The sequence below is a fragment of the Podarcis tiliguerta genome (assembly GCF_965153285.1).
Source record: "Podarcis tiliguerta genome assembly, chromosome: 8".
Lineage (NCBI taxonomy): Eukaryota > Metazoa > Chordata > Lepidosauria > Squamata > Lacertidae > Podarcis > Podarcis tiliguerta.
In genome coordinates this window covers 40,695,251-40,717,077 of record NC_139541.1, presented here as the reverse complement: position 1 = coordinate 40,717,077, position 21,827 = coordinate 40,695,251, and the positions used below count along the sequence as shown (strand labels likewise).

General features: G+C 52.4%; 3 protein-coding genes across 19 annotated transcripts in view; 1 reads left to right on the top strand and 2 right to left on the bottom strand.

Annotated features, from left to right (window-relative positions):
* The window catches only part of PMFBP1 (polyamine modulated factor 1 binding protein 1), a 79,943-nt gene extending 79,142 nt beyond the window's left edge, over window positions 1-801 (top strand). For all 12 annotated transcript variants that reach the window (XR_014514240.1, XR_014514241.1, XM_083452387.1 and 9 more), the window contains one exon: window positions 503-801. Coding sequence is in view for 10 of the 12 variants with exons in the window: in XM_083452387.1 (XP_083308513.1) it covers window positions 503-563 (61 nt within the window). In the remaining 2 variants the exon portion in view is untranslated. The remainder of the gene's footprint in view (window positions 1-502) is intronic.
* Window positions 802-975: 174 nt separating this feature from the next.
* Window positions 976-14,312, bottom strand: DHX38 (DEAH-box helicase 38). 3 transcript variants are annotated; one of them, XR_014514242.1, is made up of 27 exons: window positions 13,375-13,491; window positions 12,769-13,108; window positions 12,436-12,623; window positions 12,227-12,343; window positions 11,837-12,002; window positions 11,592-11,710; window positions 11,428-11,504; window positions 10,926-11,081; window positions 10,644-10,805; window positions 10,434-10,541; window positions 9,818-9,939; window positions 9,578-9,715; window positions 9,253-9,439; window positions 8,858-9,043; window positions 6,378-6,518; window positions 6,161-6,271; window positions 5,957-6,073; window positions 5,020-5,127; window positions 4,824-4,936; window positions 4,467-4,675; window positions 3,724-3,878; window positions 3,447-3,602; window positions 3,222-3,356; window positions 2,106-2,231; window positions 1,876-1,971; window positions 1,271-1,472; window positions 976-1,177 (listed from the first exon to the last, which is right to left on the bottom strand). XR_014514242.1 is itself a non-coding variant. In XM_083452418.1 (27 exons), exons 2-27 carry the CDS (start codon window positions 13,095-13,097, stop codon window positions 1,093-1,095), a joined length of 3,729 nt encoding a protein of 1,242 aa, XP_083308544.1. In that variant the 5' UTR covers window positions 13,098-13,108; window positions 14,234-14,312; the 3' UTR covers window positions 976-1,092. The 3 variants fall into 3 exon arrangements, 2 of the variants coding, with proteins under 2 accessions (XP_083308544.1, XP_083308543.1); XM_083452418.1 differs by lacking the exon at window positions 13,375-13,491 and adding an exon at window positions 14,234-14,312 and having other exon boundaries at window positions 1,271-1,392; XM_083452417.1 differs by having other exon boundaries at window positions 1,271-1,392; window positions 13,375-13,503.
* A 622-nt stretch (window positions 14,313-14,934) lies between these two features.
* Window positions 14,935-21,817, bottom strand: DHODH (dihydroorotate dehydrogenase (quinone)). Of its 4 annotated transcripts, XM_083452548.1 has the most exons (10): window positions 20,966-21,817; window positions 19,990-20,078; window positions 19,568-19,780; window positions 19,186-19,385; window positions 18,970-19,052; window positions 18,364-18,551; window positions 17,722-17,835; window positions 16,991-17,144; window positions 16,743-16,902; window positions 14,935-15,663 (listed from the first exon to the last, which is right to left on the bottom strand). In XM_083452548.1, the coding sequence occupies exons 2-10, from the start codon at window positions 20,017-20,019 to the stop codon at window positions 15,609-15,611; spliced, it is 1,197 nt and encodes a 398-aa protein (XP_083308674.1). In that variant the 5' UTR covers window positions 20,020-20,078; window positions 20,966-21,817; the 3' UTR covers window positions 14,935-15,608. The 4 variants fall into 4 exon arrangements, 3 of the variants coding, with proteins under 3 accessions (XP_083308674.1, XP_083308673.1, XP_083308672.1); XR_014514252.1 differs by lacking the exon at window positions 20,966-21,817 and having other exon boundaries at window positions 16,991-17,140; window positions 19,990-20,958; XM_083452547.1 differs by lacking the exon at window positions 19,990-20,078.
* Window positions 21,818-21,827: the final 10 nt, after the last annotated feature.

Genomic DNA, 21,827 nt, shown 5'->3' with positions numbered 1-21,827 from the left:
CTGCAAGGGTGGGGAGCTTGTAGCTATTGTGAAGTTCTGGCTCCCCTCACTCCTGGCAATAGTGGCTGGGGCTGATGGAATCTATCATCATCCAGAGGGCCACATGCTTAAAGCCAGGGGCCGGTAGCAGAGGCCAGGCCACAGTTCCCCAACTGACCTCTAATGGAGTTACATACCAATATTGGAGGGGAAAGTATTTAAATAAACGCTTTATCCAACATTATGTCTAGAATTGACTTTAGTCCTTGGGTGTACAGAAGCCATTTCCACTCCCTTTCAATCATTTATGGTGGGTGCAAACATGCCCTTTCTTAAGAGGACCAATGCTGTGTACAATAGTCTAAAATGAAGTAATAGCATTCAAATAGATGCTATCTTATTTTCAGTCTCCCGTAGAGATTCCCTGAGCAAACTGATTGTTAGTCAAGCATGGATGTAGAAAGCCATTCCTGCTGTACCTCCTCCCCCCACCCCAAATCATCATCATTATTACCATTTGCAGCTCTCACTGCTTGAGCCGGAAACAAAGCAAAGTGCTGGCTACAAAGTGGAACCTGTCCTAGCCCCACCACGGCTGCTGGATACCTATTCTTCGCCACACACGCTGGCCCCCTCCCTGCCCAGCAGAGGACACACCTTGGTGCCTGCCGCGCCAGGCTCCAGTGAATATTTGGACAGGGACCGGCCGATCGACTAATCATGTGACTTCTTACGCAGAAGAAGAAAGAAAGAAAAAAAGAACTTGTGCAGATACTAAGCTAATAAATGGGGAAGTGCTGAGCCACTTTCCCCAAAAAACCACACGTTGTGCTGTGAGCGTGTATAAGGCAAAAGGGAGGCAGGTGGCAGAAAGCAGGGTGGGCTGAGGGAGGACAGGGCTCCCCACAGGTACACCCCAAACACACCTTGCTCCAGCCTCACCCCCAACCTTGCACCAAGGAAGAGGCCAAACAAAAGCAACTGCTCAAAATCAGGTCAGGAAGCAGCAACATTTATATAAACAATAAAATTATTTTTTCCATGTCCATCCAAGGTGGGCTCTGCCCAACTAAGCACAGCAGGGTCTTCTGTACAGAGCTGGGAGGGCAGGGGTTACAGACCAAAGCGAGCTGGTGTGTGGCGTGGGGTGGCAGGCTGGCCTTGCTCCTTGCGTCCTGGCGTGTAGATCTTGGTGGACCTACAGGGAGGGGAGGAAGGAGATGTCAGACTCACACTGCTTGGCCCAACCACGCACCCTCCTCTTTACCCACCCCTACTGAAAGAAGCATACCTGACGCTGCCCACTGGGTTGCGGCGCTCTTGCTCCTCTCGGCGGGCACGCAGCTGCTCTTCGGCCAGAGCCATCTCCTCCTCCATGGCTGAAGCTTCCTCTTTGGCCCTTCGGCGGCTCTCCTGGGGCAGAGCAAGCAGACTGAATGCAACTGAAGCAGGCAGGAGCTGACCTCACCCTTCCGACGTAGCACTCTTTTTTACTGGAATATGTTTCAAATTGACAAAGCAAGAGTGCACACTCAGGATACCCCAGCACTTAAGGAACAGCTACGCTAGCCTGAGTTAGGAGAGCCCATGATATGCTTTCCTGGATTAGACTTAAGGTCAGTGCTCCTTTGCGGAAATTGGCCAGGCAGCCTTAGGGAAGCCACAATATGCCTTTTGCCCCTCCCTGCAATACAAGACAAGTTTAGCTATGGGCACACAGAGGAACAGCCCCCTTGAAAGCTCTTCACCCCTTCCACTACTTAAGGAAGGAGGGAGCCAAGCTCAGTCTGCTCCTCAGCATTACAGCAGCAGAAAAAAAACACCAACCTTGAGAGCAGCTACAAAACAGGAGGACTGGTTCTGCAGACACCAGCAGCTCCAGCTCAAATCCCTTACCTGGCGAGACTTGCCAGCGTGTTTGATGCTGTAGAACATGGGTCCCAATTCAGCCAGCCATTCACCATCCACTGCAGTGACACACTGCATGTACTCCTGTAGGGGGATAGACAGGAGGGTTGGTCAGCCCATGGGGAAGCTGAGAGACACGCCCCCTCCAATGACTAGGAAAGAAAGACCACAGCAGAGCTAACGCCGTTACAGGCAGCCCCTCACACACACAAACTCACCTTAGTGGTCATTACAAGCTCATGGTAGACGATGTAATCAGGTGTGTAGCCCATGCCGAAGAGCGAGCTGGTTGGGTGCAGGTGGCAGGGCATTCCAGTGCGGACATTGACATACTCGCCAATCCCCTGAAGCAAAGAAGGAGCATGGTCAGCACAGTCCCAGCACAACCACCCACAGGCTCTGCCCTGGCACAATTGAGGCAGCTGAATCAGCCCAAGGGTGCTTAGGTAGTTCAGCATCCTGTTCTCATAGGGGCTGACCAGATTGGAAGTGGGACCCAAGCACAACACCAACTCCTCCCACTCACAGTTCCAGCAACAATGAGTCTGTGGCAAACCACCTCCGATGCTGGTGGGAGTGTTAGCCTTCATAACATATACCTTTATCCTCCCTAAAAGATATTTCACACCACCTGCTACCTGATTCGTGTTTGCTGGGGAGTGAGCCAAGGAGCATCTCCATCAAAAAAGGCACTCTACCATGAAGATGCTGCCCCCCTCCCAAGCATCTTATAAATGACAGAACCAGGTCGGGGCGGGGGGAATGAAGCAGAAGGAAAGGGGAAAGGGCTTTAAAAGGGTTAGGGGCACAATAGTAAAAGGAGGATTCCAAACCTCCTAATGAAAAGTGTGAAAGGCTAGACTTCTTTGCTGGTCTGAATCAGACTGGTGGTTTCCCCCCACCGCTGCTCTAGACAATCAAGAAGCAGCCTTTCAAAGGACAGAAACCCAGCTAGAAAAGGGAGAAACCACTGCTGAGCTAGAAGGGGCTATAAGTAGTGAGATCACTATACAGGAATAAGGAAAGGGATAGCATGGCCAGGGATGCCTTGTGGGCTGGAGCAGAAGATTGGCTCTTAGGAGTCCCTACATCAAATCCATAGCAGGAGTGACTGATTACAGGAAGAGGTACTGAAGCTGAACTCGGGTAGAACCAAGAGGGAAGATAAATGGGGTGGGGGGTTGGCTTTGAAGCACAGATTTAAAAACTCCTCTGGGTAGCACCATTGTTTGCAACAGGGAGCATGATGTTCCTTATACCCACTCACTTGTCTACCTACCCACTCCCTTACAAAACCCAACCCAAAACACACCCCGGTGCAAGTTCTTGCTCACCTTCAGTTTGGCAGCCTGGTGAAAGTAGGCAGCACAGATGCACTTGCGAACAATATCCCAGTCAGTGCCACAGGATGCAAGGCTCATGCGTTGCTGCACCATAATGTCCTTCAGCTGTGCTCGCACCTCTCGCACCTGGAAGAGCAGCAAGAGCCGTCAAGCCTGGAGCCCACAGCCCCCTTCAGGTCCTTGCCCAACCCACTTTCCCCCTCTCCCAGCAGGCACCTTGCGCATGGCCTTGGCATGGATAAAGTGCTCGTTGCACCAAAGTGTAGAGTAGCTGTTGTTCTTCCATTGCAGGTAAACGTTCAGGTAAGTCAAGTGATCACTCTCAGGAACAGCAAACTTCTCCCGCACCTGGTCACTCTCTTCCTCCCGGCCCTGCAGGGAAGGCAACAGGAAGGTGAAGAGAGGAGGAGGGAAGGAGGTGGCAATGCAGCCTGGCGGTTGCTAAGGTCCCAGGTACTGCCCAGCCCCTTCCCCGCTTTGAGATCAGGCTCACCTTGGGCCGGTAGAAAATGGCTGGAACAGAGAGCATGGAGACAATCAGCAGGATCTCTGAGCTGCAGCCCATGTCACAGGAAACGATCAGCATCTTGGAGAGAGCCGGATCAAGGGGAAACTCGACCATCAGACGCCCCGTGGATGTCAACCCACCTAAAGGGAAGGCAGCACTAATGAGACAGGCCTCCCAGGTAAGTGATATAAATAGAAAGGAATGTAAGCTCTTTTTATATGCAATAACAGCAGCAAGAATATTACTGGCCCAAAAATAGAAGTGAGAAGAATTACCAACGATTGAAGAATGGAGGATGAAGTTAATGGACTATGCAGAACTAGATAAACTAACAGGAAGGATTCGAAACCAGCGGGACCAGAAATTCACGGAAGACTGGAGTAAATTTATGGACTATTTGAAAAGTATTTGTGAAGATCAGACGATGTTTGTAGGTTTGCAATAAGTTTTGTGAGGAGGAGCATTGGAAGTATTGCAAAAATGGAGAAGGGGAAGGATGATTTGTTAAGACATGTAAAGGCAATATAAAGTTAAGAAATGCGTAAGTGGTTAAAACGGTGGATCATCAGAGGTGCTGATGGAAGTCTAAAAAGATTGTATAAGTGATAAGTTTTGTGGTACATTTTATAATTTATATGTTAAAATCAATAAAAATTATTTTTTCTAAAAAAGAGACAGGCCTCCCAGGTATGCCACACCACATCACCTCACCAGGTTGCACCCTCTACCTGTGTTGTCTAGTGCCCCAAGGATCCACAACTGGTACATGGAGTTTAGCATATTGTCTTCAGGAGGGGGGTCCATGAAGTGGAACTGCAGCAGGTCCTGCACACCCAAGGACTTGAGGAGCAACACTACATTGGCCAAGTTGGTGCGCTGAATCTCTGGGACTGTGGTTGTCAGTAGTTCATTCTTGTATGCACTCTGGGTGTACAGCCTGTCCAGGAGAGAAAACAGCTGCTCAGATGGGGACAGCCCTGGGAGAGCTGCCACCCCAGCAAAGTTAACTTCCGTAGTCAAAGACACACCCCTGAAGCTCCCACCCAACGTTGGCAGGAGGGATTGCTCAAACACACAGTTCCTACCTGAAACACTGACCTGGGCCCGTCCTTCCAGCTCGGCCCGAGCGCTGGTTTGCGTTGGCCTGGCTGATTGGGTAGATCTGCAATGCATCCATGCCAATTCGTGGGTTGAAGACCTGGGGCAAAAGAGGGAAGATGAGCCACGGTTTCAGCCTAAACCTGCAGGCTCCGGGGCTCTGCACAACCCAACCCGCTTCACCTTCAGCTTGCAGTAGCCAGAGTCAATCACAAACATGATCCCGTCCACCGTCAGCGAGGTCTCTGCAATGTTGGTGGCCACAATGCACTTCCGAACGCCATCTGGTGCCTGCCAGAAACACAGGTGGTCAATTGCAGAAGGTAACTTCCATCTCCTCCCAGGCCAAGGGAAGCTCTTTGAGCTAAACGCTTTGAACTCTCTAGCTCTCCACTTTAGCAAGCCTCTCAGGTCAGCACCAGCCAAGGGTCAAAGTCTCCTGCCTGGTCTTATCCACTGGTGCGTAATACTGGGTGCTGATGCCCCACTGTCTGCAAGACTCTTCCAAGTCTGGTTTCATTCAGGTAGTTCACCTGTTCTTTTCACTCCCTTGGTGCATGTTCAATACTCTGTTCTACGGCCTTTGACCTGCTCTTCCATGACTCCAGTCTGCAGCTGCCCAGGTTCCGGGCCTAATTCCAGTTCTAACTGCTCCTGGCTGTTAATTGATAGCACTCTACTTTCCATGATGTTTTGGAACCAGTTGCCTCAAGACACCGATGTTGCTTCGGGAAAACTGGCAAATGCATTGCAACTCCACTACCTCTCTCCTTGTGCTTGGGCTGACCCGATACAAACTTTCAGGGCTCACACCTAACATAGCAGAACAAAGTCCTGAAACTTCCTTGATGGGATACAACAGCACACATCCAAAATAAGATAGCCTTATAAGATAGCACACATGGCAAGAAGCCCCCCGCACAAAGAACAGCAGCAGTTCCCAACCAAGCCTTCTAACTCATGTAATGCAGAAAACAAAAGATCAAGCAACAAGCTTAGGGGCAGGTGCAATTCTACTCCCCACAGAAACACACACCAGCCCCTGCTCTTCAAGCACAGAAGGGAAATCTCTCTCTCTCTCTCTCTCTCTGACACACCCACACACACCCCAGTTCAATACCTTCTGGAAAATCTTGGCCTGCAGATCAGATGGCAGCTGGGAGTAGATAGGCAAGACAGCCAGGGCAGGTGCATTCTCCAGTTCCTCCAGGTGCTCCACAATCTGTTCCGATGTGACCTGTGATAAGGAAGGTGAGAGTGAATTGCATGCAGGAGAGAGGGCAGGGCTGGCAACTCAGGGGTTCTTTCACTCAACAGTATGCACCTCAATGTCCTCCTGGCCTGGCATGAAGATTAGAATATCTCCTGGGGCACTTGAGAGGTGGACTTGCAAGGCCTGTTTCACGGCTGCTTCCACATAGTCTTCTTGCGGGGTCTGAAAGAGAGAGGTAAGAGACTTAACACACCCTCCCGGCCATGGTCCACAACCCCCCCAGAAAGTAAAAAGCAGACAAATCCCTGCTCCCCTGATCTCTACATACCTTACTAAAGAGGACATCCACAGGAAAGGTGCGACCTGGAATGTGGAAAATGGGCACATTCCCAAAGAAAGCAGCAAACTTCTCTGCATCCATGGTGGCTGAAGTAACAATCAGCTTCAGGTCTGAGCGCCGGGCCACAACCTGTAGGAGGAAAAGAGGGCAGGTGTCACAAAAGGAAAGATGGAAAGACTCACCTACCCTCAGAGCAAGGGAGAAGCACCACACGGCATATCTTTCCAAACACTGGATGCAGAAGTAGCCCATTTCATCCCCCTCTCAGATGGAGAGAAACAAAGAGAAATACTCCTTCTTGTACCAAAGGGACTGTACTTGGCTGCATGGTGCTCTGTTTCAAAACTCTGCTTCCTTGTTACGAAAGGCAAGAAGAGCTGCCTGAGTGACATAGGGGCAATGGGCACAAACGACAGGCTTTGTCTCAGTTCCATCAGCAAGTGAGAGCAGCAAACCTCTTACTATATTGCAATTCAGCAGCTTTACATCACAGGCTCCCTCTCTCCGCTCCACAAGGGTCACTCTCAGGTCATGTATAAATTGTGTCTTGGGAGGCTAAAACAATTTCCCACCAACTCTTGAACATTGCTTTTATGACGTAAAAATTGTGTCCCTTTATTCAGAGTGCCAACTCTGTCCCCATGTCTGCTCTGACACTACTAGGGCAAGGCCTGAAAACATCACCCACATCAGGCATTCATTCACCTGCTCACTTCAGATGTGATCTATGTCTCATAAGCCACCTACTGTCAGCAGCTAGGAGCATCAAAACTAAACACTGGAGGGACATGTCAGGAGTGAACATGAACCACTGATACCAAACTGTATGGGAAACAGCTGTACTAGAAAAGCTAATCAACAAACTGAAATTAGCACAGGGACATACAAAATTGGATGCCTTCATCCTGGTGTGGCTCCCCTTTATTACATACACAGGCCAATAAGACAACAACCCCACCCCACCCCGACAGCCCAGAAAGTGATATGGCTAATTTGACCCAACAACGCCCAGCCCCTCACACACATGAACAAAATTCACTGCAACCAACCTAAAGCAACCAACCATGCTCTGGGCTCCTCAATCTCCTGCACCGTCAATGAAAATAAATAAATGAATAGATAAAGAACCTATCCATGTGATGCCGACACAAAACTCGACATGTACACTTTGCAAAAGAAGGAAATAACACTACCCCCTTCTCTCCCTCACCTCTTCCCCACCCCACCCCAAACTCACAATGCGTACGATAGCAGTATCTCTCACAAAATGTAACTGAACTGTAAAAAAAAAACCTCTATGAACTGAAAACAGAGGTGCTATATGTACCTCTGTTATCCATGAAAATCTTTCAATAAAAAACAGTTTTAAAAAATGTGATCCATGTTCATCACTTGCCAGAGAGGCCCTTCTGAATTCTACATAGGACAAACAGGCCAGTCTCAACACAAATGGCAAAAAGATCCAGTACTATAACTCCTGGGCTGAACCAAGACAAAGCATTTTTAACCCATTTTATGTATTAATTGGATTATAAATGTGAATTAATTAGGTACTTGCAACTGCCTTTTCTGTATTTCACTTCATTTTCACACTGCTTACAACACCCCTCCCTTGCAAACCATGTGTTTCTACTATAGCTGTAGATCAGAATTTTTAAATTATTATTTTTATTTAACAAAACTTATACAGTCAAACCTTGGATCCCAAACACCTTGCAATTCGAACATTTTGGCTCCCAAAAGCCGCAAACCTGGAAGTGAGTGTTCCAGTTTGCAAACGTTCTTTGGAACCCGAACGTCTGACGTGACTTCCGTGGCTTCCTGCAGCCAATTGGAAGCTGCGCCTTGGTTTCCAAACATTTTGGAAGTCGAACGGACTTCCGGAACGGATTCCGTTCAACTTCCAAGGTACCACTGTATACTGCTTGGTTGCAACAGAACCTCCAAGACGCTTACGAGAAATAAAAATAATTAAGAACAAGCAGGTAAAACATTTAAATGGCAACTAACATCAGCAGCAAAGCAAAAAGAGAGTAACACATGACAAAATATACGTGTCTGGATAAGCTTGCCTAAACAAAAATGTTTTAAGCAGGTCCCAAAAAGAGTACAGCAAAGGTGCCTGCTGGATGCCAATAGGCACAGAGTTCCAAATTGTAGGTGCTGCCACACTAAAATATTTGATTCTTTAGACGTGTGGAATGAGTATTGTGCAGCTGTAACAGTGCCCATTCCATACATCAAAGCAGTCAAGTGAGGTAAGGTCATCTCACAAGGATAACACTTCATTCATCTGATGTGAAATGAGTCCATGACAGCTTATTGTGCCATAATAAAGGTGCTAAAGACTCTCTTGGCTTTTTTTCTCCACAAGACTCAAACAAGGGCTCCCCTTCTGGGACATTGCACTGTATAAGCAACTGAGGTCTAAGTGAATCCACCCACAGTCCCACCAAGCAAGTACTGACCTCACGCAGGAGGCCGAAGAGCACATCTGTGTTGAGAGAGCGTTCATGCGCTTCATCCATAATAATAGCACTATAATGGTCAAGGTCGGCTTCGCGCAAAGACTCACGCAGCAGGATCCCATCCGTCATGTACTTGATCACAGTGTTCTCTGAAGTGCAATCCTCAAAGCGGATGGCATAACCCACCTGAGAGATATCGGGGGCAGGGAGAGAAATATGTGAGAAGAACTTAACAAAAGACAACAAGCAGAGCACATCACGCCACGGGTACAGTGATGAGGGACCATCTTACCTGCAGCTGAGCCAAACCAGAACCTGCCCACCCTCACCCCCCAGCCCTGCCAATACAGGTGCTTCCTACTGGCCCCCTCCCCCCTCTGCCCTTCTGTGCTCACCTCCTCACCAAGGCTCACGCTCATCTCCTCACTGACACGCTTGGCCACTGACATCGCTGCCACCCGGCGGGGCTGCGTGCAGCCAATCAAGCCATAGTCCGTATAGCTGTCCTCGTGCAGATACTGTGTCAATTGTGTGGTTTTCCCGCTGCCTGTCTCCCCCACCACAATCACAATGCTGTTGTCCCTGCAAGAAGAAGAAGAGACAGGTTCTGTCACCAGCTCCCCAAAGTTAGGCCCCTCGCCTGGACCCTGAGGTCTCTGCCCACCCGGTAAAGCAGAGAGAAGATGAGGCTGAGGACAAGGGGCTGGGGAAAGGTCTCACCTAATGACTGTCAGCAGCTCCTGCTGCACAGCAAAGATGGGCAGATACTGCCTCTGCTCCACAATTGACTTCTTCTTGGCAAACTCACTGCTCGCTTCACTCTTCTCCTTCATGTGATCAGCAAATTTCTGTTCTGTCCTGAAAGGAGAGTTCAGGTGTTGTGGTCATCGCCTCACACGGCCCATCCTCCCTTGGAAGCCCTACTTGCTGCTGTCATCCTGCAGCAGGCGAGGCCCCTACCTGTAATCCACAGTGCCATCCTCTGCCAATTTTTGGTTGGGACCCTCTTCCTCTTCCTCCTTCTTGATGCCCATGATGTTCCCCAGTTTGGTGCCTGCCAACTCCCAATGCTTGTGCTGGGCCTGAAATGACAGTAACCCCCCACACACACACACACAGAGAGAGAGAGAGAGAGAGAGAGATCCATGAAAACTATTCAGACTTTGGCATGCTACAAGCAGTGTGGGTTGTCCTATAGTTCACTCATCCCTGCTCTGAATGGTAGCCACACCTGCCCGTTAAATGCAGCCTCTCTGCTGCCTCCTCTCAACACTAAATTGCAACTTGCCACTAAGCTGCAACTTATTGACACCTGCAAAACCAGCACAATTCTGGACTTGACTATTGTTGTTTTGTGAGGAAGGGTAGAATAGAAACGTTTTCAATCATAAAATAAAGTCTCAAGCAGCTGAAGCTACATTCCTGCTTGGAAAGACAGTTTGCCCACAGCAGGCAAGTTTCCTTACTCAATGGAGATTAAGCCCACAAGAAGAGGGGGGGGGGGGGGGGGGGAGAGAGAGAGAGAGAGAGAGAGAGAGAGAGAGAGAGAGAGACCCAGCAGAAACTCGGACTGTACCTTTTTGCGCTCCTTCTGTTCGCGATGCTTGCGCACCAACTGGCTGCCTTTGCGGGCGATGATCGCCAGGTCGGAAGTAGCATCCTTGACGGGGATGACGGGCTCAGGCTAGAAGGAAGCAAGAAAAGTGATCCACAAGGAACAGCCCTGCCCCAACTTCAACTCCCCCCTCCCCATTTGCTGCCACCACTTGTTTAGAGTCTGGCCTACCTGCTTCGTGAAGACAATGCGGCCATCCAGGAAGGGAGGCACCAGGTTGTGAACCAGAAGATGAACCTTCGCAGCGTTATCCTCCTCAAAGTCCTCGTCCACCTCCAGTCGCTGCACCACGCCGCTTGTCAGCATGCGGTTGGTCTCCCAGCGCTCATTATCCTACCAAGCAGAAAACAAGGCCAGGCACTCAGCAGCCTCTTAGTTTTAAGGGAGCACTTCCAGTGACAATGGTCATGTGTTTGCCACCACTGGGTGCCACCCTCTCCAGCACTCCCCTACCTCATTTATCTGCCTACGCTGAGCTGAGATGCGCTTCTGCTTTTGCTTCTGCAGGTGCTGTTCCCGCTTCCTCACGTATTCCTCTGATGAAGAAGCCAGGGGATTGTGGAACTCGTCGTAGCCCTCATCCATCATGTACCAGTCCCTGTCAGCTTGCTGGGGGGGGGGGGGGGGACAAGTAGAAAGTTTCAGCAATGCAAGCCAGAGACACACTCTCACCAATCTTGTTCATTATGACACACCTCACTGGAGCTGAGCTGGCACTTTGGAAAAGGCAGCCTTCAATGGCCACCAAACACAGCCATTACCCACACAGGGCCTGAGCCCAAGAACACCCACATGTGACAACCACCAAGCCCATCTCCTTCACTTCCAGCTCTCCCCAAAGAGAGAGCCAAACAACTCTGGGCACCCTCACTTTCCAAGGTATGAGATGAAGATAAATAACCCTAGTGAGGATCATTTGTTTGGGATCATTTGTTAAAGAGTGCTGCACACTCACCCGCTGGTCATCTTCCCACTGCTGTCGCTCCTCCTCAGTTTCAAATGCAATGCCATCCTCACCATCTTCACGCCTTCCTAAGAATGGAACGTATCATGAAGCCCTGATTCTGGCCCCGGACTGCTGAGTCCTCCTCCCCCACTTCAGCTTTCCCAGTCCCTAACCTCTGCCTCTGGAGAGCCAAGGTGTTGCACCAGTGTGTCTTTGATGGTCAGCCCAGTCATTGTATTTGTATGAAGGCGTTGGCAATGGGGTGTCCTCTGGGTACTTGCTCCTGACAGACCTGTGAGAGCAGCCGGGAGAAACACAGTCAAGGCAATAGCCCAGAGGTCAAGGACTGCTTGCTCCAGCCAGGCTTCTTCAATCAGCCTCATCCCCACATCCCCAAGTCTGATTTGCACCTCCATACCGGTCACGATCACGCCGTTCGCTATCCCGGGAGGCAGATCCCCGGTGACTTCTCTCTGAGTCCCGGTAGGAGGGCGTGGGGGAGGGAGACTCCCACTGGGAGCGGCGTGAACTGTTGTAGCCACTGTCATCTTCCTCCCAGCTGGAGCGGGAAGGTGTAGCTGCATCTAGGTACAAGAAGGAAACCACCAGTTGGTTTGGACTGCTCCCCCTTCTGCCACCCCAGCACCCTTTGCTCCCAGGGTCCCAGCACAATTGCCATGAAGATGTGACACAGCCATGCATAGCCCAGCAGTTGCTCACCCAACCCCCTACACAGAGGAAGAAGAAGGCAACAATCTACAGACGCTCCCCATGATCCAGGTGGAGTGGGCAGAAAGAGAGAGGGCACCTTTGGGTCGGTGACGAGGACTCTCTGGTTCGTTCTTCCGACTACTGCTGCTCCTCTCTGAGGAGGCCTCTCTCTCTGAGCGGCTACTGCTGCTGCGTCGACTTCGGTCCCGCTCATCTGTGGAGGCAACCTATGATCAACCATGGCCCACCCAGTGAAAAGACCAGTGGCAGTCCTGGGGGGTGGAGCTACTAATAAGCAGGAATTACCTCGGTCCCGTTTGCGATCATGTTCCCGCTCCCGGCCGTGGTCCCTCTTGCGCTCTTTTTCCTCCTTGGAGGAAGCATAAACCCCATGCTCACGACGTTCCCTTTCCCGCTGCCGGCTGCGCTCCCAAAACTCCTCACTGACTCCTCCAGTGTGAGATGGTGTCTCCACACGAGCTGAGCGATAATGCCTGGAAAGTGGAAGAAGAGGAGGGCTGAGCTGTGGGGTAATCACCCACTGGGGAAGTTTTCACCCCAACAAATTCAGCTCTTGCTTTTTTCCCTAAGAAGTAGCTATCGTTGCAGAAAGAGCAGCTTCCCAAGCCCTCCCCTCACCTGTCCTTGCGGCTGCTGCGCCCAGCTGGGTCGCCGTCCTCTTCCTCGCCAGCAGCGCCCTCGTCCTTGCCCTCAGCCCAGTCCTTATAGGAGGAGACCCGGGACCTCTTTCGGTCCTCAGCCCCGTTGTCCTTCTCCTCCCGCTCGCGGCGCTTCTGGGCGGCCAGGAGGTCCAGACCCAGCAGGGAGGTGCGGGGCGCCGGGATCTTGAAGACGTGCTGCTCCTCGGCGGCGCTTTTCTTCTTGATCAGGAGGCCGCCGACCTGCGTCTCCGGCTCTAGGCCCTCCAGCCGGTGCAGCGACGCCTCTTCCGCCGGGGAGTCCCCCATTGCAGGGCTCTCTGCGGGGAGCAAGGAGGCACTCGAGTGAGCGGGAGGGGGACTGGGCGGCAAGGGGGGTGGCGCCTAACGGCGGCGGGGAAAATTGGGCTGCTGGAGGGGCTGCTCGGCCGTTCAGAGTCCCGCGGGACGCGCTGCCACTGGACGACACACCGCGCTGAAAGCGGCAGCGGAAGCAGCAGCAGCAGCGCCGCCCAACCCGCTGGCCCGGCCTCGCTTCGCCTTCGGGACAGAGACGGGGGCAGAGTCCTGCCCGCCTCAGCCTCACCCTCCGCCGCCGCGCGGCCGCCGCTTCAAGGCCTGACCCTCCGCTTGCCGGGCGCCGCCATTGCCCGCCCCACAATGCCCCGCGACGGCAGCTGCGACGGCCTCTCCCCGCGCCATAGAGTCGTTATAGAATGTGCAGCAGCGCGGCTCCTAGACCGACCGACCGAGTCCTTGTGCGGAGGCGGGATTTCCGGATTGCAGCCGCCTGGAGGAGGGAACGTAAAAGCCGCCCACAGGAAACTGCGCAAGGAGATCCCGGACTTCCGCACAGCTGGAACGGAAGGCGGCAGAACTAGCAGTTTCGCCTCAGAAGAGGAGGGGCGTGCCGCTCCCTCAGACAGCTGCGAAAGCAGCTCGAGATCATGGGTGGGAACGGGGCTAATGCAGGGATGGGGCGCTGTGCGGGGACATTCACGGTCCTCCAGGTGCTGTTAGAGAGCGCAGCTCCCAGCAGCCAGCGTGGCCAGAGACGAGGATGGGAATTGTAGTCCATCCATCCTCTGCTGGGCCGGAAGTTCCCCAGCCATAGGTCATGGCAAAGTAGAGTCGGAAGGGGCCGCGGGGATCATCTAGTCCAAGTGGTGGTGGGTAGAGACCCTCTTGTGAGTCACGGCCTGATCCGAGATGGGTCGCGACAGCAGCACCACCGCTGTGCAAATGTGTGGTAAACGATTACAAGATTGGTCCCCAAATGCATGTTTGGTTAAAGGCGGGTCCGGAGACTGAAAAGGTCTAGGAGACTTGCAGCCGACAGAGGGGCAAACGCGAGTCCCGCGCTCTCTATCCAAAGCGGCTCGGATTGCAGCCGGATGGGTTTTCAGGAGCCCGAAAATCCCGCGCACCGGAAGGGCCGCTCTTACCCTTTCTTATGTCTAGGGCGACATAACCCGTTGCCCCGGCTACAGACGAGCCTCTTGGACCGGGGGCGGGGCTTCTCCGGGTCCGCCTCCTCCCGCCCTTCCTACGTCAGAGCCAAATCAGCCCCTCTTCCCGCGGTTGGAGAGTCTGGTGGGGTGACCTATGCTGTTCGCGCCCTTGCGAATCACTCCTTGGGCGAGAGGTTCGTCTGACGCCTTTTGCGCCCAGCTGCCCCCCTTTTATTTTGCATGGGTGCAATTCCTAGGATAACCTCCCAGTCACTGCTGCAAAGCCTGCACTGGGTGCCAGGGCACAACCCCCTTACCACTGAAATACAAACAAACTGGGTCTTCAAATGTTGCCCCTCTCCCCTCACCAGAGCTCTCAGGACTCTGCAGATTTACCTCCGGAGCTGGCACCTCTTCCTCAAGCCATGGGTCAGAGGGCAGCTGCAGGGGCCTTCTCCATGAGAGAACTTCTACTCTTGGGAGGTGCCTGTGCCTGGCCTTCACATAGAAGTGAAACAATATGCTCTCCTTTAGAGTTACTTTTAATAATTAAAGAGAAGTCCCACCCACCATTGGCAATGTTTTTTAACCTTTTGTATGCTGATCTCCATCATAAAACAAGTGAAATGCACTTGTCATATGGCACTTCATACCAAATTTAAAAACATAATGAAATAAAAAATAAAAATAACAAGTTTAAACAAACAAACAAAAGCTTTATTGAAAGGCCACCCAGAAAAATACCCACCTCCCCCTGAAGGCAAGGCAGGGAACAAAATCCCACAGCCCCTCAGAGCAATGCTGATCGTGCTTCCATCCTCCTTAGCATCCTAAGATCAAGAGTGGGGCTCTGGGATGAAACAGAGAAAATATTTCTGCTATACTCCCACCTTACTTAATCCCATCTGAGAGAGACTGAGTTACACTGCAGACCTGACTCTGTTGGGTCTCAGCAGATGAGGGGAATTCCTTGACTTTGTCTTGGCTGAGGATACACACATATTCTGATCCTCTGCGTTGCTTGATAGTTTCTGACGAAAGAAGCCAGCCCCAGCCTGGCCTACTTGACTTGTGTCAATGTTTGCTCATCCTGTTCCAGGGACACTTAGTACCTGCTGGACTGCAAAAGTTTGCATTAAGAAGTACACTGTGAAGCTCTTAAGGGAGGCACTTTTTTGTTCCTTGCTGGAAAAACAATGGACCCAGCTGATCTTGATGGAAGCCCCCCTGCCCTCATGTAGGGGAAGACGAGGGGGCCAGCAGTACTACAAGCAGAAACATGCTGGATGCTACCACGGGGACCAGGGCAAACAAGCATCTCTGTGCCCACAGAGTCCCTGCTGTCACACTAAGCCCATGCCAGGAGTCCTCAGAGGCCGTGATCTGCACCCACAGCATCCTGCACACTCTGGAATCCTTGCTCCCTGCACAAAGGAGAAAACAGCACAGAGTGAGTGGACCAGGTAGCTGTCTCTGGCCCTGCAGTCTTCTTGGCGCCTAGAAAGATAAAAACTCAACCCGAAGCAAAGTCCTTATTTGCTTAAGATACCAGCTCCCCACTTGGGTCCCCATCTCCCTCCCCAGCTACAAAAAGTGACCAGAAAAGCTTATGCCTGTAGAGCAGATCCTTGTATGTTGTGGGGAGCGGACTTGTGATCTGCAGGCGAGTCACAGGTAACCAAGGATGTGAAATATGCACAGGATCAAGACCACTTTCTCTTCTACATAGTATATATTTGATTGTTTGGATAAGGCAACAGATGCACGGGTATAAAGAATAGAAAGCAAGGTCTGTTATTATTTGTTTTGGGACTACTGTTGTCCCAGACATCAACTGCTGTAATGCTGCCAGGGCTCCATAGACCACAAAATGACACAAAGGAGCTGTGGTGGAGAAAAGGTAATTTGTCTTGGTGGAGGTGGAAGGTAATTTGAGACTGGAGATAAGGGACAGGTGGAAGAACAGGGGGCAGCAGGGGCTTCCAAGAGGAGATGTGCCAGGGGCTAGGAAGCAGATCTGGAGGAAAGGCAGGCTGGCTGGCAAGCAGAATGTGGGAGGAAGAGAAGGGATGGGTGTAAGCGGCAGAGAGAGAGAGAGACACAGAACATCAAGCAAGGAGGACCAGGTACTTGAAGCTGATGTAAAGAGTAACAGGGATCAGCTTCTTGCAGTGTAAATGGAGAGCATACATGCAATAAGGAGCCCAGCATGACAACCTAGGTGGGAGACAGACAGTTTTGTGGTCTGCTCACCTCCCTCTACAGCCTAATCTTATGCTAGCAGCAATCTCATTCTGCTGTGCTTTCTTAATCAGCACAACTTTGCTTGAATCTGAAATTACATCATAATGTATCTGCAACACACAGCTGGACTGAGGGTCCGTTAGGTGCACCCCTCCTTCCTCTCTCTCTCTCTCTCTCTCACACACACACACACACACACACACACACACAGAGTTTGGGCCATCAAGAAGCTGGGAGCTGGGCCCAGCCTGGCACTCACCTCAACAGAGCCTCCAGCTCCTGTTTCACAGCACCCACCACAGGTGGCCCACGGTAGGTGAGGGCAGTGTACATCTGCACCAAGGAGGCCCCTGCACGGATCTTGTCCAAGGCATCTTGCCCGCTGGAGACTCCACCTACACCAATGATGGGGACCCGTCCTGGGGGGCAAGAAGAGGCTGGTAGTAGGAGGGATTCTGGAGTCCCTCCCACCTGCATCCCCTCCCTCCCTCCAGCCTGTCTCCTTACCTTGGGTGAGAGAGTACATCTCACTGACCAGCTGAGTGGAGAGCTCTCGCAGGGGAGCTCCGCTTAGACCCCCAGCCTCCCCACGAAGAGCTGCACGCAAGGTGCTGGGGCGGCTCACAGTGGTGTTGGTGACCACCAGTCCATCAACGCCTAACTGGGAAAAAGGGAGCCCAGTCAAGCCTCAGAGCCACATTCTCCTCCTATGCGCTGCCCTTCTTCCCACAGCGGTGGCCCTGAAAGTCTAGCCCTACCCCATTCGCACTCTTATTTAAAGGAAATTCATAAGACCACTTAATCAAAAATCTTTATATCTCCCAAGTAGCGTACAAATATAGCTTAAGCTAAAACACAGCTGAAATCCACAGTTCACTAAAAGCAAAGGTATGTAAAGCCACCTCAATTTAAAACAAAGATAAATTCAATAATAGGTGACTAAATTACATGTCTGGGTAGGCTTGCTAAATGCAATATAGTGCGGGTGCCTGCCCAGTATCAAGAGGCAGGGAGTTTCAAGTGCTGCTATGCTCATGAGATTGCTCTTGCGAGGTGTGCAGAGTGGCAGGTGTAAAAGTGCAAGTTCCACAGATGGAAGTGATCAAAGAGGCCCACATGGGGCAAGGTGATCTCTTAAGGGAGCTGCTCTAGAACAAGGCATAAAAGTCCAAACCAACGAGGAATAATTGAGGCAGCAGCCAGACAGAACCGCTCCTGCCCACCCACCCCTGCATCACCTCGGAGATGACACTGGCAATGTCCTGCTTGTCTTGGGCCGTGAGGTCTGGAGCAATTTTCACCAGTACAGCCGGCTTGTGCTTGCATGCCAAGGCGTCCCTCTCAGCCAGCACCTGCCAAGAAGCACACAGCCGTAGGTCAAAGATCATGTTCACACTGCTCAGAAGGGCACAAGTTTCACACTGCCCATGATTACAAGCCATGGAGTGCAGCACAACACAGCTAGGAGAGGGGAACTGCCCCTGCTATGAACTAGGGACATAAGTGGAGTTCTGCAGAGCAGGAGGGGCTCAACAGCAGGATCCAAAAGGTGGGGAGGAAGGAGGGCAAGATAGAAGCAGCCTCCTATAGGTCAACCACCAACATCTGGAGGCAAGGCTGCCACACTTGTACAAGGTTCTCAAAGAGGCATGCATTCAACTCCTGCAGTAGGATGTGTGAACAATGTACCAGCAAAGCCTTGGCCTTCCTTTGCCAGGCACTGTTCAATAAATGTGAAATGGGAGCAGCAGGCTGCTTCTCCTTTGCTCCAAGCAGCTGCTGCCCTCAGCCCAGAGAGCAGGCGCTGAAATATGTGCCAGAGGGCGCCCTGGCTGCTTACTAGAGGGGATCAGGTAATGCTCTTGGGGCAGGAGACTCACCTTGGACAACAGGAGGCGCAGCTCTGCTTTGCCTTGAAGGGCCCGCAATCCCGGTGTGTTGGGACTGGAAACATTCACCACCAGGTAATCAGCCAGTGGGCCCAGCACACGCACGCCTGCCACGTAGTCGGCTGCTGCATCCACAGAGGCCTTGTTCTTGCCAAGATTTATTCCAAGAGGCATCCCCGCTAGGAAGGGAGAGGATGCACAAGCAGAAGCCGGTCAGACAGGGAGGGCCAGAGCAAAGATGACTACTATGTGAGGAATCCTTGATGAGGGGGCAGACACATAAGATATTTCCCCAGGGAGAGCACAGGACCACAGTGGGCCTGTTAGGGCTGAGCAAAAGGAAGCAGCCACTGGCACTCAGGCAGGCACTGCTCCTGACCAGAGATGCTCTGGGAAGGGTCCAGGGCAGGATCCAGAAATCCTCCACTAATCAACTGCAGCATTATTTGCTCCTTGCCACTCTTCACGTTCCCTGAAAGCTCCTCTCCAGATCTGACTGCCACAAGCATGTACTAGTACAGCAGCAATTGGGTGGGGGAAAGAAGGGGGCCGGGATTTTCCATGGCTCATGGGCAGGGAGGACACAAGCCACCTCACCTGAGCTGAGCTGACGCTGAGTTTCTTGTCGGGCTCGAAGTCTGTGCTCCACCACTGCATGCCCGTGGCTGTTGAACCCATACCTAGAAAGTGGTGGACACAGCTCAGGTGATTACCACCACCCCTCTCTTCCCCAACACATCACCTCCTCCACCACCGCAGGAGAGGCTTGTCAAAGGCTCACCCTCGCCACCCACCTCTGTTCCGGCCTCCTACCTGTTAATAATGGCCTGGTCCTCTGGCAGCCGGAAGACACGGGGCCTGGGGTTCCCCTCTTGGGGCTCTGGGGTGACACTCCCCACCTCCACAAAGCCAAATCCCATCTTGTAGAGTCCATCTACAGCCTCTCCATGCTTGTCAAAACCAGCAGCCAGGCCAAGAGGGTTCCGAAACCGGCGCCCAAAGACTTCCACTGCCTGGGAAGCCAATTAAGCACCTGTTAACCAGCAGAAAGCCTTAGGCAGCAGAAGAGACAGGGAAGGCCCCATCCTGTCCTAGGAGCCCACAGGAAGGGACTGGGAGCAGTAGGATGAGAGGCAGGGCCCAAAGCAGGAGCACAGCAGCCTCTGACCGCCAGTCACCTGCATAGTTTACGCACCAATGCATCCGAGTCAGATTGGCTTGAGCAGGGCAGGATCCCCAGAGCCACAAAGCGCACAGCCAGCCTGTGGGCTGTCTCAGGGCCCACCACTCTCTGCAGGAGTGGCATCAGCTGCGCAGCGTAGAAGTGCTCATCTCCCTTGACCACCAGGTATGAGGTGAAGATCAGGCTGCCCCCACCGAGAATCACTGTTGCCTCCTTAAAGCGTCGCTGGGAGAGCAAAGAGAGTGAGATACACCCCCAAGCCTACAGCCCACCCAACCCCTGGAGAACGGGAGGAGGAAGGTCTACCACCCTGCTCCACCCTAACACACCCACAGAACTCTGTCTGGAATATCTGGGTTAAAGCTCCAAGTTGGCTTTGGCTAGACCTGGCCAAGCTACCCTGCCTCATCACCCCAGTTGGGATAAATACTGACCCTAAAACTGAGAAAGCAGCTGGTCCGCATAGGGCACTCTGAAAGGGCTAAACGCAGCAGGAATCCTGTTGAAGAGCTGCTGGTACTACCTGGGATGGCAAAAGGGGAGGATTTCAGATGCCACAACATAAGGAAGGCATAGCTTCCAATTACTACTGGCTCCTGGCAATGACTGGCCAGATCCGACAAGAGGCCTTTTGGTAGAGGAATCTGCCTCAAGCCCTTCAGCAGCTGCATGGCAGGCAGGAGAACCACTGCTGCTCAGCAAAAGCTGCACCCGCTCAACCTCTGCTTGGCTTGGCTGTTGCTCCAGCCTATCCCAAAGGAGCAACACACAATTTGCTCTCACAGCTGGCCACTGGAGCCCTCCCAGCAACTACGTTCAAGCTGCGCGGTTCACTAAGGAACGGAAAGGAGCTGCTTCCCCACCCCACCCCCCCGACAGATTTTTGGACCACCTAGGTCAGGGCTTCTTGCGCTGACTGGCATCAGCTCCTTCCTCTCTCGAAGACATGATACCTGCCCTGCAAACTTCGCTTAGTCCCTTTCTAGCAGTAAGAGGAGTTAAGCGCTTTCATAGGTGACACAGTAGTGAAGGAGTTGCAACTTTCCCCTTGAATTGGAGGCTGGTATCCTGTTTCTGGGCAACCACAGCTGCAAGACTGCATATCGTCCTACAGCGCATCTAGCCCCGCCTCAAGACAGAAGAATCCACTCCGCATTTCCCCATTAGTTGCTTCAAACCAGCAACACGGGTGGGTGGGTGCGCGCGCGCAGAGCACTGCGGGGGGGCAAATAATTTGCTCATCGAGTATCGCCTGCGCTGTCTGGCAAAGGCGGGCCTCCCTCTAGGCTCTCCCCGGCAGAGCAAAGGCTCTTTCTTCACAGGGTACCTCGACCTGCAAAATGCCTGCTCTGGTACGAAGCTACGGCCTCCCTTGAACCCAGCGCCCGCCCACTGTGCGACCTTCCTCACCCAGAGCGACGCGCCCGCAGCTCCCGCCATGGCAGCAAAAGGAGGATGCACATGGGCTCCACTTCCGGCAGAGAGCCGGAAACTGAGCTACAAAGAAGCGCGCTGCACTATAAACACACGAGGCAAAACTTCCGTCTTCTTTTATAGTCTCTCAATTCCCGAGTTTAGGGGCAGCCTCGATTAGATTCTGCCTTCCCCCCCGAAATGATCCCAGCAGGGCTGCAGAACGAGCGCTCAGGGGCAGCCGGAAGCCGTGTGCATACGGAAAAGTTGCGTTTTATAGTATTTAAAAACCGCTCGCATTTCCCATGCAAAATAAAACCCTTTTAATGCAGCTTCGCTCTCTTTGGTCCAGTTTGAATAGTTGCCCATCTTCTTTTCGCAATGTTGTGTCTGGTGCTAAGACTTCGCAGAGTGATATGAAAAGAAAATGATATCAACAACGGAAGAAATATTATGGGCTGCCCGAAAAAGTCCTTATGGACCCCAGCCCCATATACAACCCGTCTCCCGACCCAGAAATCGCAAGTGGGGCTTTACCCCACCGCCATCATCTCCAAGTCCCTTCCTCCAGCCAACCAAGCAGGACCGATCTCCAGGAGCCCTGTTCCCCAGGCTGCCCGAGGCAGAGGCGTAGGGCGCCTTCCTGGAAGGGGCGAGGCAGGCCGGACAGGCGTGAAGGGAGTTGGCCAGCATGAAACGAGAGAGGGAGAAAGAGCAGCTCTCTTTGATTGGCTGAAGAGGCACAAGAGACAACGCGGGAGCATCTGGCAACTGCTGCAGATGATCCCACCCCCCAGCCGTCGGGGCATCTTGATCCCTCCGTCTGGTGACTTCGCACGTGCAGCGCAGCTGCAGCAGC

Bases quoted from the DNA above. Each gene is read 5' to 3' on its own strand.
- DHODH (XM_083452546.1), bottom strand. From the start codon at position 20,226: ATGCAGCTGCTGAAGGGCTTGAGGCAGATTCCTCTACCAAAAGGCCTC. The intron at 17,836-18,363 runs GTGAGTCTCCTG...GCTTCTTGGCAG, and splicing joins TGCGCCTCCTGTTGTCCAAG to GTGCTGGCTGAGAGGGACGC. The intron at 15,664-16,742 runs GTGAGTGCCAGG...TCCTTTGTGCAG, and splicing joins GAGCTGGAGGCTCTGTTGAG to GGAGCAAGGATTCCAGAGTG.
- DHX38 (XM_083452418.1), bottom strand. From the start codon at position 13,097: ATGGGGGACTCCCCGGCGGAAGAGGCGTCGCTGCACCGGCTGGAGGGC. The intron at 9,716-9,817 runs GTAGGGGCCTCG...CTCTCCTTTCAG, and splicing joins GATGGCACTGTGGATTACAG to GACAGAACAGAAATTTGCTG. The intron at 6,519-8,857 runs GTCAGTACTTGC...TTCCTCCTACAG, and splicing joins TCTTCGGCCTCCTGCGTGAG to GTTGTGGCCCGGCGCTCAGA.